The sequence below is a fragment of the Culex quinquefasciatus genome, chromosome 2, assembly GCF_015732765.1.
Source record: "Culex quinquefasciatus strain JHB chromosome 2, VPISU_Cqui_1.0_pri_paternal, whole genome shotgun sequence".
Classification (NCBI taxonomy): Eukaryota; Metazoa; Arthropoda; class Insecta; order Diptera; family Culicidae; genus Culex; species Culex quinquefasciatus.
This window is the reverse complement of record NC_051862.1, coordinates 141,147,212-141,165,172: the sequence shown is the minus strand read 5'-3', so window position 1 is coordinate 141,165,172 and position 17,961 is coordinate 141,147,212. Positions and strand designations below refer to the sequence as shown.

Genomic DNA, 17,961 nt, shown 5'->3' with positions numbered 1-17,961 from the left:
TTTTTTGTTTGGCCATTAGGGTGATCTACGCCGTGTCAGGGTGGTCCAAAATATGGCCTTTTGTGGATTTTAACAAAAGTTAAGTTATGATTTCAATATTAAGAGGTGCGATTTTTGAAAATAAAAGTGGGTTTTCACCAGGGCTGTGGAGTCGGAGTCGGAGTCGGAGCCGGAGTCGGTGGAGTCGGGTAATTTTGGGGACCTGGAGTCGGAGTCGGAGTCGGAGTCGTCAAAACTCGAATAGCTGGAGTCGGAGTCGGAGTCGGAGCTGGCTAAATTTTATGAGCTGGAGTCGGAGTCGGAGCCGGAGTCGTAAATTTCTGATAGACCCGGAGTCGGAGCTGGAGTTGGAGTTATCAATATACTTTTATAATTTATGAACTTTTTTATTGTTCATTAATTGTTATAATTCTGGTTAATTACTATTTTTTTAAAATTTATTTATTAAATCGCGTGCACATTTTGTTTAATCAATTTATTTTTTGGATCAAGATTAAGATCACAGCATGATAATCTGTTAATCCTCTCTTGTCAATGTTTCATAACTCATACAATAGTGGCTGTGTAGTCAAAAAATGAAAACATATTTAAATAATTCTTTACTGTCTCTTTTTGCTTGTATTTACAGTATTTAAAAAAAGTATTTACACCCCTTGGGCCCTATGCGCATTTTGTTATGAAACATGTAAACAATTCAAAGTTTGACAAAAACCTAGTACTACGTTTTATTCAGAAACTCATGCCGAACATTTTGCTTTAAAAGCTCATGAAAAGATGATTTATATAAAAGTTCTATAGCAAATACTATTAAAAAATAAAAAGGTGCTTAAAAGTTTGTACACCTTTGGCGCCATCCATAAACTATGTCACGCTCTAGGGGGGAGGGAGGGTCTGAGCAAGTGTGACATTGCATGTGATAAGTATAGAAAAAGCATGACAAAGGGGGGGGGGGTAAATTTTAGCTGATTTTAGCGTGACGTACTTTATGGATGAAACCTTTTGAAAATTAACATAAAGTTATTTGTTGACATCTTTGACCGATATTAAATAATTTAGATTGAATATAAAGTTTACTAACTACTTAGTATAAAAGTTTATAACTCTAGAAATTCTATATAAAACTTATCTAAACTCAATTTTGCAAACTTTTAATTCAACTAAATGTCAATATATTTTACCATAGAATTGCTAAGATTTTAAGTAGATCTTTTTTTTTTATAGGAAAATAAAGGTTCACTATCGGTACTAACGAAAAAACAATATATTTAAAAAACATTTGTAAAATTGACATTATAACTCTAGTAATAAAATATCAACTATTATACTGCCCCTGATCGCATAAATGTGCATTTTTATCGTTTTTGAGTTATTAATGCAGTTTGGTTCAAAATCGTGTGCTCTTTCAAAAGAGCCTATAACATAACGACTTTTACGGAAATTGTAATAACTCTGAAAAGAAAACAGTTAGAGTTCCACTTTTTGCATTAGGTCTTGTAGAAATGTTATGCAAAGTTAACAAGATTTTCAACAAGTTTTTTTTGGCTTTTTGAAGAAACTATTGAAACAATCAGATCAGTTTAGGTCTTGTTAACTTTGCATAACTTTTTCTACAGGACTTAATACAAAAAGTGGGACTCTAACTGCTTTTTATTCACAATTATGACAATTTAAGTAAAAAAGTCGAAGCAAAAAATGTGTGCGTGTAGTGGATCCTTAAATAATATCTTTGAACAAGTATATTTTTTTAAACACCTTAAATCGGGGTGATATAATTGCTATAATTTTAATTTATTTTTAAAATTTTAGAATTTTCTCATTATTTACATGTTTAAAGTGTGTACTGGGCTGGATCACACAATTTCCATGTACGTCCTCTGAAATAAATTCAAAAGAGCTTTAAAAAATAGTGACTTTGAAAATTGTCTATTTCAAAACCAGGGTATCTTTGATAGTAACTGTGTTTCTTCAAAATTTCAGCCTAAAATTATGCAAATTGATTTTATATGTCAATTCGATCATGAAGGATAACTTTCTTTTAATATTTCATTAAAAAAAGTACAATTAAAAATTAGTTAGCTAGCATATAAATTTAAAAAAAATGAAGGTAAATTTAAAGTAATTTAATAAAAAGTTCCAATTTTTCAAACAACAAATTTTAAATTTATTTAGAAAATTGTTGTGCAGAAAATGCGTTTAAATCTGAAGATATTTATGATTTTTGTTTATATAACGCTGAAAACATGTAACATAGAACAACGAACACTTATCTACCAAGCTTAGTATGGTTATTATTATTAGTTTTATTAAAGACACTTTACCATTGCAATGGCATTCGTGTCGTATTTTTGAATATACAGAATTCTAATTCGGTTTCTAAATCTGTTCTTTAAGCTTTGTAAGAGTAAGAAATTTTATAACATTTTTTTCATTCTCGTTGAAGTTTGCTAAAATTGTCTCTAATGTCCCTCTAATACCACATGTGATCCTTTCGTTGCTGAAGGCGCGGCAATCCAAGAGTATATGCTTTGTAGTAATTCGCACACCACATTGGGTGCAGATTGGGGGTGGGCTCCGTTCCAGCAGGTAAGAGTGCGTGAGTCGAGTGTGTCCTATGCGCAGCCGCGTGAGTAGACGTTGTTCAGATGCGCAGTTTCTGTCGTTGTACTTCCCTGGGTTGGATTTAATTTGTCTCAGCTGTGACAGAGCACCGTGCCACTGCCTTGCCCAAGCATTCCAAATTTCCACCCCAATAGCACGTTTTACGTCTTGGAATGGAATTGGAATAGCTTTAGGGTTGGTTTTTCTTCCTCGGTTTGCTAGTTGATCTGCTTTTTCGTTTCCTGCGATGCCAGCATGACCTGGGATCCAGCAAAATGTCACTTTCCTTGTCTCTGCCAAATGTTCTGCTTGCTGCACCCACGGATGCTTGGATTTTCCATGTCGCAACGCCTCGATGCAGCTGGCCGAGTCTGTGAGAATGATTGCGTGTTCTTCCGTATGGATTCCTTCCACTGCAGTCTTCAGGGCGAAAGCTTCTGCTGAAAATATACTACACTCTCCTGGCAAAGATAGACTTATGTTGATGTCACCGTCTACTACACCCACACCAACTTCTTTGCCATCCTTAGATCCGTCGGTTGCCTGTGGTTTGTATATCGCTCAGACAGCAACTGTTTTAGTCGAGGCAGGACGATTTCCTTACTAGTTCCAGCATGGGTGGTTTTCTCCAGTGTATCATCCGTGTGCGGCGCCTTGCTGTGCCACTTCCTGTCAGCCGTTCGATCTAAAACGCATACATCAGGTATCCTAGAGCCCGTTTCATCTTCGAACAGGGTGGCTGCTCGTTTGACAACCGGAAGGCAGTATGTTTTGTTGTCCTTTTCTACAAGACGGGCTGAAAGTTGAGCTAGTCGCTGAACCACTTGGAGTCGGAAGGGTAGTTGTCCTGCTTCTGCCATGACTGACTGGGTCGGACTAGTACAGAATGCTCCTGATGCTAATCGAATCATTGTGTTGTAGGTGGGTCCCAAAATACGATCCATGTTGTCGATGTTAGAGGTTGTTAGACCCAATCCAAAAAGCAGCTTCGACGTGACTAGTGCCGAGCCGACTTTAAGCAGTGTATTCCGGTGGCTTCTTTTGATTCGGTTTCCTAAAACTCGGATGACATTCAATCGGCTGACACAGCTTTCCTTCACCCCGTAAAAATGTTGGAGAAAATTCAATTTGGTAGTATGGTTCCATACCATTCTGTTTTGTTTGTATAAATAATTCGTATTTATAATTTTGCGAAACACCCCGAACATAAATGTCACCCCGGTTTACAGTATTCGCGCAAGTGTGAACTGAAATGTGAGTGATGTGATTAATTCAAATTTTTAAAATATTTTAAATAAAGATTAGGTGTCGGTGTCGGAGTCGGAGTCGGAGCCGGAGTCAACAATTTGTGAAAAGCTGAAGTCGGAGTCGGAGTCGGAGTCGGCTAGAGTTGGAAGGCCGGAGTCGGAGTCGGAGCCGGAGTCATCAATTTGTGGAAAGCCGGAGCCGGAGTCGGAGTCGGAGTCGGCTTAACTCAGAAAGCCGGAGTCGGAGTCGGAGTCGGAGTCGCTTGAAATATGACCCGACTCCGCAGCCCTGGTTTTCACTAAGACTGCGATAACTTTAAAATTTCAATGATGACCTATATTTTTTTAGGTACTGAAATTTTCGTAATTGAAAGACGCAATTGAGTCCAATCGGAGATTTTTTTTCAAATCATGTTGTTTCCGTGGGAAATTATGATATAAACATAAGGGGTTTGCTCGTAATATAAATATTAGCAATAAAATAAATAATAATATAAAAACTCTTTAAATAAAAAAAAACACTTTTAAAGCACGTGATTGAGTTTTGCACTCGAAAACATGGAAAATGTAGACAATTAACAAAGATTTACACTTCTAGCTAATTGTGAAAAGAGTGTTATTAATTTTTTGTTTGTTTTTGCATCCTTCACAACTTTGTAGAATATTGTTATTACAATAATAAAAAGTCCGGCTGAAGGTTCTGGACAACTTCTTTCGATGTAATGTGAGTTGGCCGAGCATTCCACGTTAAGTCTGATTTTTATTATCATAATATTGCATGCCTTCAAACTAGCAAAAAAAGTTACGGTCTTTGAAATCCTCGAATAACTTATTTTGGATGTTATATAAACTTTCTAGTATCTTAACTGAGAAAAATTAAAATATAGGTTACTTCAAACATCGAACCAATCCTAGGTTCAAAGAGAACACTCCAAATATGAGAACCGTTTTTGGCCTCCGGTGGAACATCGTGCTCCCAATCGGACCGTTTCTCCCGAGCGCGTCCTCACCGCGGAATTCGTTCCAATCAGCAAATAGCCCGGAAGATCACCTGCGTGCGTCTGATTGACCGCTCACAATTCAACCGGCAGCAGCCTCAAGACCTCAGTTCATGTTAATGAACTTCTTGGGACCAACAACAACAACAGCAACAACCTGTCGCCTCCATTCGAGCATGATGCCACAAAGCCCGGGTCTTGTTTGTTTTGCTTTCGTTTCGTTGACCTGTCCTCTTCCTCTAGCCCCTCGCTTCTCCGGGGGTGGCCCCACGTGTCCGAAGAGCGACCAACAACCGAGAAATTCAACAACCGCATGCTCTGGGGCTAATTAGAGCTCTTTTGTCAGTTTTGTCGAAAAGCCAATAAAGGCCCCGGGAGAAGTCGTGGACAGAAGACAGAAGGAAAGACCCGGCGGACAAAACCCAGAAAACCTAAAAGCTCCTAGTCCAAACGACAGTTATAGCCCCAAAACCGAATCTAATACGCGGCTCCCCGCGCGCCAACCTCCGCGGCCTTTGAACGCCCGTCGACCGTCTAAACTAGTTCAACGCAGAGAGGTCCGCGGCGTTGTGTTTTTCGGGAGTCTTGATGACGATAATTTCACACCAAACGGTTTCCTCTGCCGTCGCCGCCGGTCATTTTTAGCAGCAGGTTGTTGGTTCGCACTTGCGTCCATTTGGAACAGCAGTGACTTCGGAGAGATGCTTCGGTTATTGAACTCCAGTGTGTTTGTTGGTTTAAGATCTCGGAGTTCAGCGGAAAGTTACGCCATAGATCACGTGGTCACGGATTGGAAAGGTGACACACGAGAACTACTCTGGGAGAGCTGTGCGATCAGGCGATGAACTCGGGTTTGAATATATCTTGGTTGGAACATTTGCCGTTGAAATTTTGAATCACTCTAACCATCGCTTTCAATGCATTCCACAACAGTAGTCCATAGCAAACCCCAACAGCAACTCGTAAACAAAACCAAGGGTCATGATCGGGCGCACACGATCTCTGAACCTTGTTTCAGCAACACCATTTCTTGCGACCCCGATGACTTTGCATCAGCATAGTCCCTCTCTCTCGGAACGTAAAGCAATCACTCCTGTAAATAATCTCGTTAATTTGATTTCACCGCCACTTCCATGCGGCAACCGACCTGGAGTCGGAAGCCATTCGAACCCAACGCTCTCTACATGCCCTTCTTGCCCAGGGTCTTCAAACTTTCATCTGCCCATAGCTACCGTCGTGGTCGCAATATGTCAGTCACTTTGGAATCACGGCGCTGTCGCAAGGTACACTAAAACCCCCGTTTACGCGCAGGCGTTACGCTTTTTGTTTGGGTAATTTCTCGAAAACGTTGTAATGTTTTTACATTCTTTTGAAAGCAGTTTGTAGATCTGCACAAGACCTATAAATCGCTTTAAAAAGATTGAAAAAATATTGCGTCGTTCCAGAGAAATCGACGAAATAAAAAGCGTAACGCCTGAGCGTAAACCGGGGTTTTAGTGTAGCGCCTCTCTTCCTCAGCATCAACCAGAAGTCCAAACGACTGCTGGATCGGTATTACCTTTAACGGGGGTAGCTCCCGCTTGTGACCCTGCGACAGGGTGGATGCTTTCCTCAAATTTGTGTAGTGAATTTGTATGGATTTTTACAAACAGCTTAATTTTGTATATTATTTTTCTATAAGAATCGGAAAAATGCTAAATGCTCAAATAGAAGTATGAAGATCAGAATCCTGCATCAAATAACCACCCTGCCCCTCGGATCATTCGGTAGTAGTTCCACCGACAGCCAAGAAGGGCGCGATATCTATTTTACTGCATCTCTCGAACCGGAGTGGCTGCTTCTGTCGTTTTTCCACCTCGACTGGCAGAGATTTCCTTTCCCGACGACCTGCTGCTGCTGTCAGACCATTACTCCGTCCAATAGAGGTATCTTTCCCTCCGTCTGCCCTGCTCTGTGGACGGCGGACGTCTTCTGTCCATGTCCAGTCCGAGCTCGCCGACTCGCGGCTGGTCAGACTGTGTTAAATTTACGACTAATTTGATTTACAAGTTTGACACGGACATGCGTGAAACGACCCCCTCTTGGCTCACCCCCTCGCACACCTGAGTTGATGACGATCATGTCAAGTCAGCCCGTGTGGCCGTTTTTCCAGCAGTCAGTGTTTTATTTGATTTATTTTTCCGTTTTTGGACGGGGAGGCCCTAATCCACACCGGGCTGAGAGGTCTGAGAGTGGACTCTATCGGATCGTGTCGTTAAAACGGTCCCCAAAGCCTTGGGAGGTTCGGAAAAAAAACTGCAAGAGCAAGCAGATAGAGAGAGACTTAAAAAGTTATGAGGTCCTACCCGAAGATTGATGGTGCGTTTGCGCACCATTTCCTGGGTCATTAGTGGTGTGGTCGGGTTGGTCAAAACCGTCGGAAATCATGAATGAAAGTCAACATGTGTGTTGTCTTTGAATGGAGCGATCGTAAAAAGACAAATGAACCATGAGATTAGAAGTCGTGGCCGAGATAGTAGATTGAGGTGAGAATGTTGCAGTTTGGTTTGATGTTTGGACAGTAGTTCGAGGAAATGGAAGAGATATTTATCTTTTTGGCTTGCTAGCTATTGCATCCAATTTTTTCGCTCAACAGCATTACCTTGTCGTTCTCTTCTGCGAAATTCCTGCTTCAAACTTGGTGTCCGAAGGCTTCAAATTGGATTGTGAGTCAAACTGTCGAACGACTCTACCGAAGCAGGTTTATAACCTTTTTTTAGGGAGACGACTCCTACACATAGGCTGACCTAACGAGCTAACCTCTAGGTTAGACTGGGACCAAAATTTACTTTCCAAAACTATGCAATAACAATACCTCCATTTTTTTTTAACTGAAAATGTCTGTAATAATCTATAAAACATTTTGTGATAGGTACTTTTTGTGGATGCGACATTTTTTTTCTTCTTAATATTCTTTATCATCTTCAATTTTACTGAAGACACCAAATCGACCAGAAGATACAGAGTAAATCAGGTATTATGCTATGACAAACAAACAAACAAAATCGCACTTTTTCGTGTTTCGTGTTTGCAAAACTGGCAAACATCTTAAAATGTATGCAGGCAAACAAACAATGCAGACAAACTGTGTCAAAAAGTGCGAGTTTGTTTGTCATAGTTTAATACCTGCTTAATATTCTAAATTTTATTTCGAGATTTTTCATTTTTTTTATTTAGATGAAATTTTGTGTCAAAAGATGACATTTTTTCGATTTTTCTATATCAGGCGTCAAACAGTTTTTTTCATTGAAAAAATAAATTCGGAAAAATAGTTTTTTAATTTAATGAATTCCCACACAACGTTTATTTAAATTAATTTTTATATATTTAAGGATTCTACAAAAGGTAAGGCTGGTACACATTTCATTTGTTGGCCCGAAAAATCATGGGGAAAAAATATTTTTTCAAAAAAAAAAAAAATTTCAATGGAAATTTAAGAACAACCAGCTAAAATCAATTTAAAAAGCATTCCCCTGCGTTAAGAATAATAATAATTTTAGCAGGTTTGGGTTGATTTAGAAATGTTTTGAATTATAGACAATTTTCGATATTTATTATCGCAAAAAAAAATTTTTCGTTAACATTTTTGTTTTCGTCAAATCTTACATTTTTAGAAAACTAATGATTGCAAAACAACTTAACTAGTGTAAAATGCATTTTAAAACACTTTTTCCATGCAAATGTTTAAACTATCGCTTGTTATTTCAATATTTCAATATTTATTATTTTTTTGCACACCCCCCCCCGTCGAAGTCGAAGAACTAGAACTTTGAAAAATATTTGCATCGGCCTAATTATGCAATTCAAAACGACTCCACACATTTTTCAAAAAACAAGCGCTCAAACTTTCAAAAAAGTCCATAATCGTTTTTGTATCCCTTTGAAAATGTTTCTCTTGATTCCTAAATTTGAATTTATTTTGTTGAAAAAGCTTTTCAACTTCACAAATGTTTAATTTTATACCATTGAAATGAACCAATTTCGAAGGTTTTTTAAATAATTTTTCCTTCTCTTGGCAAATCCAATGTTAGAATATCCAATTACATCAAAACGAACTATAGTACAAATCATAGTGGAAAGGTACTCCAAAACTCTATCAGGTTATAAGAATTACGAAATTGTGAATTGATTATTTACTAATGGGACCATCCATAAACCACGTGGACACTTTAGGGGGTATGGCGATTGTCCACGCTCCATACAAAAAGATTTTTGTATGGACAATTGTCCACGAGGGGGTTGAGATTACCAAAAATGTGTCCACGTGGTTTGTGGATGGTCCCAATAAAACTAATTGGATTGCATTGAAAATTGAACCAATAGTTTCTGAGATATCGCGAGTTGAAAAATTAAGGCTAATTGATGACACTGAAGAAATTTACATATTAAAAAAATGTAGTTGGGGTCAACAAATCAACAAGTCAGTTGATAATTTTGGGAAATTTTCTCAGCTATCAACACATTTTTTTTTTGCAAGGGTTCTTTTCTCCTTGAAATCATTTTTTTTATTGCTGAAGTATTGTACGAAAATTTTTATTACTTTAAAATGTCTATACAACATGAAAACGGTGCACTTTATCAAAAAATGTGTAATTTCATTTTCGATAGCAAATTCAATTTTGCATCAAAAGTTATGTTTAAAATTTTGTTCGATAATAATTTCAATTTTTGCCAAAAATTACAATTTTTACAAAAAATCATGCCACTCTGGTACTAGATTTTTCAACTTAAACTCTAGCGCAGAACATGCTTTTTTAGTACCCTAAATACATAAAAAATCGAAAATGAGAAAAAGTCATATTATGGGAACTTAACTTTTAGTGATTAAAAGTTCAATAATCATCCGTGTACTTTTTCTGAAAATTTGTACTTGTTATCTAGTAATTTTGTGAGACACCAAATAGGTCAGAAAGTCCCCTTTCACGATACAGATTTTCGTATATTGACGTTTATTTTACATCCCAGAAAAATGTAAAAGCAAATAAAGTAGTAATTTTATAAAATTTCATGTAATATTACACCCTGAAACACCCTGATAGCCGAGCGGGCTAAGGCGCCAGTCCTCTCTGTGAGTGCTAGGTTTGAATCCCGTTGGTTGGAACTTTTTTTTGAGTGTGTAGAAAAACTGTACATGCAGTGTGTAATATTAAGTGACTTTTCTCACGAAGCTGATGTGCATGCTTTTGCAGGAGATTTTACATGAGTAACATAAATAAAAAATACAAAGAAAAGTTGTTTTGCGGGAAAACAATTTCTAGTTTTTAGGACGAAAGATGAACAGCAAAGAATTTCCCCCAGACTACCAAATGTTTGTGTACAATAATACCCAAGTAACATTTTTTCCCAGGAGTTCTACAAGAGCTCTTCAAGATAGCTACAGCATAGCAGTTTGGACCGCGGTAGGATAAAACTCTCTTCAAGTACTCTTCCAAACTCCTGAAGAAGTTTTGAAGAGAATTTTATCCTACCGCGGTCCAAACTGCTATGCTGTAGCTATCTAGAAGAGCTCTTGTAGAACTCCTGGAAAAAATGTTCATGGGTATTATTGTACACAAAGTTTGTCGAACCGCAACGATCAACAAGGCAAACAAAAATACACGGTTGATTACTGTTCTTAATTAAATTTGTTTCCATTAGATTCCATAGAACCCGCCACTAATTTCTATACCAATTCTTTCTCCCCCCCGTCCCCCTTTCCAGGTCACGAAGCGTGACGCCCTCGTCGTTCTCGGGGACGCCCCCGCAGACGATGCACCCCGCCGATGTGGCGGCCTTCTCGAGCAGTATTTCGGCGGTGGCCACCAGCGGGTTGCTTCCGTCCCCGGGCAACGGTTCCAGTGGTGGTGGCGGTGGCGCAGCTGGCCGGCCCGAGTTCCAGGCGCGCAACTATTCCGACTTTATGCGCAGCTTGGCGGCCAAGTACAATAACAACAACATCAGCACTGGCAACGAGTGAGTTTTCTCTTTCGGGTTTTTTTTTCTCCTTTTTGTGGGGAAAATTGATTTGATTTCATTGTGTCATTTTTCATAATTGCAGCCAATCGAGTGTGAAAAATCCGTTTCTAGAGCCAAAAATGCGAATAAACCAGCCAAAATCGTTCATAGAGAACTCACTAGTAGTAGGCAGTAAGAAAGGCAGTCCAATTACCTCCACTCAAGTAAGTCCGTGGTCAATCATGAGCTTTCCACTGTAGCTTTCAGAGAGAAAGAAAATTAATTGAATTGTTTCGGATTTTTTTTTCCAACGTTCCACAGGTACCTAATCCAAGTATTATGTCGTCGCTGTTTCCGGGTCTCCCATTCCAGTCGGCGGTTTTTCCACCGCTGATTGACATGAGCAGCACGCAGGCGCTGGTCGCACTGGTAAGTGGATTTATTAGCTGCTTTCATGAATTTCAAATTATTTGAAACTTCTTCGAGATACATTCCAGACTCGAATATCCGAAGGAATTGTAAAAATTGGGTCATTTTCCGCCAACTCACTCACTATAATGTCACTTTTCCAGTCTAAATTGATTTAAAATCACCCCTTTCATTTTTATGGATTTTTTTCTAAGACACGTTTTGCAGTGATGTGTAGCTCGAAATCGTGAGGAGATACACAGTAAAAAAAAACATGGTAATATTACATCTGGGAAGGGGTGCATCTGTTATGTCAGAAAAAATGTGTATTTTTACCTCTGAAAATGTGTAATTTTACCACTATTTCGGTGTAATGTAACTTTTTCAGTCTAAATTGAGGTAAAATTACATCATAAAAGAGGTAATATTCTACCTTTCAAAATTACACCTTACAAATTTACACAATTTTTACTGTGTAGAAATTTGGTATAAAAGGGACTTTTGTGTTTGAAAAAGCATTTTTTTAGCCAAATTAAATTTGCAATCGAAATGTATTTTAATTTTTTTTATAAAATGAACCTTTTTCAAGAATTTTTGATTTCTTTTCTTTTTTTTGTATTTTATAAATACTTATCAAAAGAAATCCACCCCTGAAAAAATATTTTTGAAAAGCTGAGAAAATTTCCTGCCATTTTCTCTCTAGGATACCTATACAAAATTGGGAAATTAGTTTCTGAGAAACAGCCTCACAAAGTATTCGGATCGCTGAAATTTAATTTGGTTATCTAATGAGCCTGTAATTTTCAACTGACCATATCTCAGAAACTATTGGTCTGGTTTTCAACTTTAAAAATATATACTTTTGCGAAATTTTCTGATCTCGTAAAAAAGTTATATTTCAAAAAATATAGAATTTGGTCTATACTATGAAATCAGGAAAACATTATATTTGTAGACGTTTTCAAAAGTAAAGCTAGCTTTTAATTTTTTTGATTATTTCTATTGAAAAGACCAGATAATTTCACAACATATCAATTTTTAACATTGTAAATCGGACCAATAGTTTCCGAGATAACCGAGTCAGTAGAAAATTACAAGAAAAAATCATTTTCATCGCACAGTCCAGATTACAAAATTATGTGGAAATGGATTTTACGAAAAATGGTGAAGGTTTGAAGCTTTGGTGTCTTCAGAAGCGTTGTTGCAAATAAAAAGGGGCAACTTTTGGTTTGGTTGAAAATTAGGGTGGTTCAGGATTAGGGTGATTTTGAAAATCTAACTTTTCAGGAATATTGTTGAGATTTTTTTTTGTCTTTTAGAAAGTTGTTGGACTTGCCAAATTTTGCAACTTTGTCGAAGACACCAAAATTGTATCTCGTAATCTATGCCTTCTATGACAAAATTTATAGAAAGCATCTGAGCAAACCTTCAAAAATCTTTTTTTTTTTAACGTGGCAATTCAGGGTTAAGTTTTAGAAAAAAATGATATTTTGGGGCACTTTGAGAGCTCTGAAAAACAAACATTTTTATTTTTTGACTTGTCAATTTGGACTTGAGGGTCAAAAGCCAGGCCTGCAAAAAGTTTCCAACCCAGCGTACACTTGAAGCAAACCAAAATGTCTGTTCACTGCTAGCATGTGACTGCAAGCCTACTGTGTCTATTCAACCACTGCCGCCTGACTCGTGCCGGTCGGCTGCTGGAGAATGAGAGACGTGAAAAAAATGAGCTACACTCACTCAATTCGTGTCATATGACTGACTCGTAAAATCCTCTTTAAACACTATTTTGACTATTTTCAAACAGTTGAATGGTTGTAGACTGTGAAAAACACTTAAAACAACCATAACTCATATTTAAAATTACATTTCCACGCATAATTACGGACTTTTTGTGTAAAAACTTGTTTCTTTATGTGTGTGCGTGCAACGTCGAATGAGCGTTGGTCGATTACTGCCTCGCATTGCTGCTGCTCAATGAGCTAGGGCACTCACGACTGCGCCGGGTTTGTTTATGTCACGGGTTTGCGGTTCAGTGAATGGATCTCAAAAATTATGACCCCTGACATTTTCAGCACTGGTTACAGCCATTTTAAGGTAAAAACGTAACTTAATCCACCTTTAGGTGGTTGGTGCCTTCCTCTCATTTATAGAGTGATTACAATCCCCTAAAGTGTCCACATGCTTTATGGATCTCCCCTAACGTGATCGCAGCACCTAAGAGGTCCTAATAAAAATAAGTGACGAGTAAAAAAAAACAGACTTCCTACAGACTTTTTGTCAAGATTATACAGACACCGCCTTTCAGAAAAATGGCATCCCTCTACAAGGCTTTTTCGTGGCGATCAGACAGGACCATTTGAGGTTATGTAAATTCAGACCATTTTCTAAACTGCTTGTAATTTTAGATAGGTAAGTCAGATCTTAAAAATTCTTAATCCACAAGAAAGGTCTTCTCATATGCTTTCTAAAAATATATAACATGTGAGGGTTTCATGAAAAAACCACCCTTTTTACCATAATTTTAATTTAATATGAAACAGTTTTTTTAACATAGCTTTTTAAATACATGATAAAACTGCATGAATTTAAATAGCAACTTAGGGGACGTTAATACGGATCGATTAAAACCATTCCGGCCAAAATCGGTTGAGCCTGTGACAAGATATTCCAGTGACATTGATTTGGTACACATGTCTACATACAGCCAAACACACAGACATTTGCTCAGCTGGTGATTCTGAGTCGATATGTACAAATGAAGGTAGGTCTAGGTGGTCTAACTAAAAAGTTCGTTTTTCGAGTGATTTTATAGCCTTTCCTCAGTAAAGTGAGGAAGGCAAAAATATGCAAATTTAAAACCTAAATATCTCAAAAAGGCGCTAGCAAAATTTAAGCGCCAAGTTGCATTTGAAAGTGGAGATTCAGCACTACGAACGCTGAAAAATCTCAGGAGTGTTTTTCTTTAAACTCGAGATATCTCCATTTGAAAAAGTCTACGCAGCAAAAAATTCGATGGTAAAATCGCATGCAAAAGCATGCACATCACCTTCGTCAAAATTAACGCTTAATATTACACACTGCATGTACATTTTTTGCAAACACAAAAAAAGTTGCAACCGACGGGATTCAAACCACTAACAGTAAGGACTGGCGCCTTAGCCCACTCGGCCATCAGACCGAAGAAAAGCTGTAAGGATAAATGCATATATGAGCTTGACATTTCGGTCAAGTAGGTTTCCCATACTACATATTTCAGGGTGTAAAATCATATGAAATTGCATAAAAGAATGCAATATTTATTTTACACCCAGGTCTTTTACATGCAGCTGGAATACTACTTTTTTAGCTGTGTAATTTTCAAGGGAAAACCATATTGGACCACCCTAACGAAATTAGAAAATTGTCCAAATATATGTTTTTCCATGTAATTTTGCCCGCTGAATCTGAATCTGCCCTCAGAATTGAGCACAAGTGTCGTAAAATCGATTTTTGGTCATATTTTGGGTTTCCATGTAAAATTATTTGTATGCAAGTGCGATAAACCGCCCTTTTTCCATACAAACTTTGAGGGAAAACCATTCGGCCATGTCTAAATATAAAAAAAATCTAGGTGCACGTGTTTTTGTGGACCCCAAAGTTCACGCTTCCTCACGAGTTGAGTCTGCGCAGTCATTTTTGGCAATTTTTGTAGGTCAGTGTAATCCTAAGTCCCATACCAACCATCGGATAATCGAGTCTGGACTGTACCATGAATAAGTTATTTGCTCGACAATGTCTTAATTAAAAAAAATAATTTTAATCTTCTCCTCGCAGGCCCGCGCCGCCAAAGAGTCCGGCATCGCAAATCTCCTCAAGCCGGAGGACGGCGGCCTCAAGAAGCCGTCGGCCGGATCTCGTAGCTCGTCACCCCCGTCGGGGTCCGCACCCCACCACTTCCCGTCACCCTTCTCAGCCTCACGGTACCTGCCGGCCGGTCTGCTGCCAAACCACCTGGCGGCAGCGGTCAACTATCCGCCGCAATCCGGAACCACCGCCGGAACGACGTCGGTTCCCGCGATCTCACCGCTCAAGTCCCCGTCGCGGACACCGTCCGATGGGCAGCTGCACCTTTCCAGCGGAACGTTTCCGCTGGATCTGAGTTCGGCGCCGGGCGGGGCCAAGCGGATAAAGCTGTCGTCGCCGACGCCCAGCCGGAACCAGGACACTTCGCCGGCACCCAGCTCCACCAACAGCCAGCCGTCGGACGGCGAGTTGGGGGGTGGGGGCAAGCTGGCCCGGAAGTGTCACGCCCGCATCGAGGAGATCAGCGCCTGGACCGTGGACAACGTGTGCGACTTTGTGTCCAGCATCGACATCTGCGCCGAGTACGTCCAGGTGAGTCGCCCGATTAAGTTATAAACGAGTTCGAGATATATACGAAGCTTGGCTTTTACGATCCCCCGGTCGTTTACACGCCACGTTTTTGACGATCCGCTCCGATGGTGATGATGATGCGCGACTGTAAAGTAATTCTTCTACGGTGAAACCCCGGTTGTTTGACTGTTCGAAACGTTGGAGATACAAATCTTCTCGTAGTCCAGCAGTCGGTCGTATACTGTGGTACTTGGTCAAGCGTAGAAAATTTGACCTTTCCGGTCCGCGGACGTCGTGGTCGTGAAGACGTCTCGAGGAGGGCGATTCGAATTGGATGCGCAAACAAAGTCACTTTGAGATGGAAGAGAGGCTGAGATCGTCGTCGAGTTGAGGTGTTAACAGAGCGATAAACGACGCGCCTTGTGATGCGTGGAGGTGACGAAGAGGTCACTAGAGATGAGCCCGGTTGGACGTTTTAGAACATGATTTAAGTTTTGTGAGGTATTTCGTAAGGAACTGAGTTCGTGCTAGAATTACCTCCGCAAATTGAGCCTAACCAACCACGATGAATTGCCTCACCGAAATGCAAATAGTTCTGTTGAGTAACATCTTCATCAGAACGAATGCATAAATGCATTCGGCACGATTGAGCAAATCACATCCCATTCTTGGAAACGCCAAGACAACACTCGACACATCTAGGCCACACTCCGAGGCGCTCCAACCTTTCACAAACCCCAACCGGCGTCAATGATTCGCGCCCATCACTTCCTCGTATTACTCTCGTATTGTGTCCCCTTCAGCGCTACGGAAAAGTCGTGATCTTGGCGGCATACATTATGTAGGTTGAATCTGTGTGCTGAATTGCATCGAAACATCTGCCAAGCAGGTAGATTCGGCACGATCAGCGAAAACTACTCGCTACTCGAGTCTTGTGTGAGATTTTATGAAATTTGCTTACATGGCAGCATCATCGGATAAAACCGTCAAATGACAAACTTTTACTGTTGCCAAAATCAAATTATCGCTTTAGTCTAGCTTTCCAGTGTCCCAAATACTAAATTTTCCGCAATTTCACCAAACATTTCTCCCCCCTAATCAAGACGCTTTTCCACACTCACCAGCAGCCGGCGTATAGTCCGTAACATAACCAGAGCTAATAAAGCAATCAACGGCGCGAAGTATTTCGTTACTTTGTCGTCGCGGGCCGTTGTTGTAACGCCGTTAAAACTCCGCCGATCGAACTTGCATAATGAACCCCAACTGGGCCCCGCTCGGTGACCACCAGTTGTTCTCCTCCAGATAGTCCTACCCACCGAGGAAGATGATGACTTTGAGTAAACATTTTACGACGTTATTATTGGTGGCTATTATTTCCCACTCATTCATCGGGGCATCGGCGGCGCGGAGGGGTAGGTACTCGGAGTGAACTCGTTCTTCCACTTTGCTCAATCTCTCAATTTAATTCGTATTTTATTGTAATTTTCTGCTTTATATTAAAATGGAATCGATTATTGGACGCAGATTAACGATTGTGGGGAAGAAGTAGAAGGAGGAGGAGCAGGATTGAATGAGTTTATTTTTCTGTTCTGTTTCTTCCACTGGTCTCGTTTTGCTTTTCTGCACTTATGGTCGGAGGTTTGTTGTGGGAAATTTCTAACCTCGACGCGGCGAGGAATCAATGTCGTTAAGTAAACATTGTTGTTACTTATGGTTTGATGGAGTAAGTCTTGTGACGAAGGTTTGAAGTGTAAACATGCATTGGAGCATAATGAGTCTTCAGATGTTCCAAGAAATCCAAACTTTTTGGTACAAATGTTGCTTCCTGAAGTTCTGCGAGTATGATTAAACCAATCAAACCTGCTGCCTTCATACCAGTTACGCTGGTTGACATTGAAGTTTTAACATTAGGAGCCCTCTACGTTTTCGCTATTCGATTTTTATGTTGTCCATGCATTCTTCATGTCAAAGAAAGCCATTTGCATCAATAGTTTTTTTTCCATACAATACGTTACAAAAAAGGCATCTTTTGCGCTAGAGTTTAGAGTGGAGTAAAACTGGTACAAGATGCAAAATCAAATTTGCTATCGATAATGATTTACAATTTTTTAATAGTTCAACAGTGCACATAAACGAGAGATTTTCGCACCAAGATTTTAGAACTAAGATTTTGTTATACACATTTTAGCATCTTCAAAACGGAAACTATCGTCCTGCCTAAAGAACTATTTGCTACAAAGTTTTACTGTTTTTTTAAATCAGATTATGCAGGATTAGGTCCGTAAGTTTTACATTTTTTTTTAAATAAGAAGACAATAACTTCTTTGGTTGCTGTGCACTCTTAATAAAAGTAATTTTGAGATATTTTTTGCAATTTTGAAATA

General features: G+C 39.3%; 1 protein-coding gene across 1 annotated transcript in view; it reads left to right on the top strand.

Moving 5' to 3' along the window:
* LOC6031856 (homeobox protein 5) overlaps positions 1 to 17,961 on the top strand; it is a 180,600-nt gene that overhangs the window by 87,439 nt on the left and 75,200 nt on the right. Inside the window, exons 4-7 of the mRNA XM_038258286.1 lie at positions 10,583 to 10,834; positions 10,920 to 11,040; positions 11,138 to 11,245; positions 15,038 to 15,598. Coding sequence (XP_038114214.1) covers positions 10,583 to 10,834; positions 10,920 to 11,040; positions 11,138 to 11,245; positions 15,038 to 15,598 — 1,042 coding nt within the window. The remainder of the gene's footprint in view (positions 1 to 10,582; positions 10,835 to 10,919; positions 11,041 to 11,137; positions 11,246 to 15,037; positions 15,599 to 17,961) is intronic.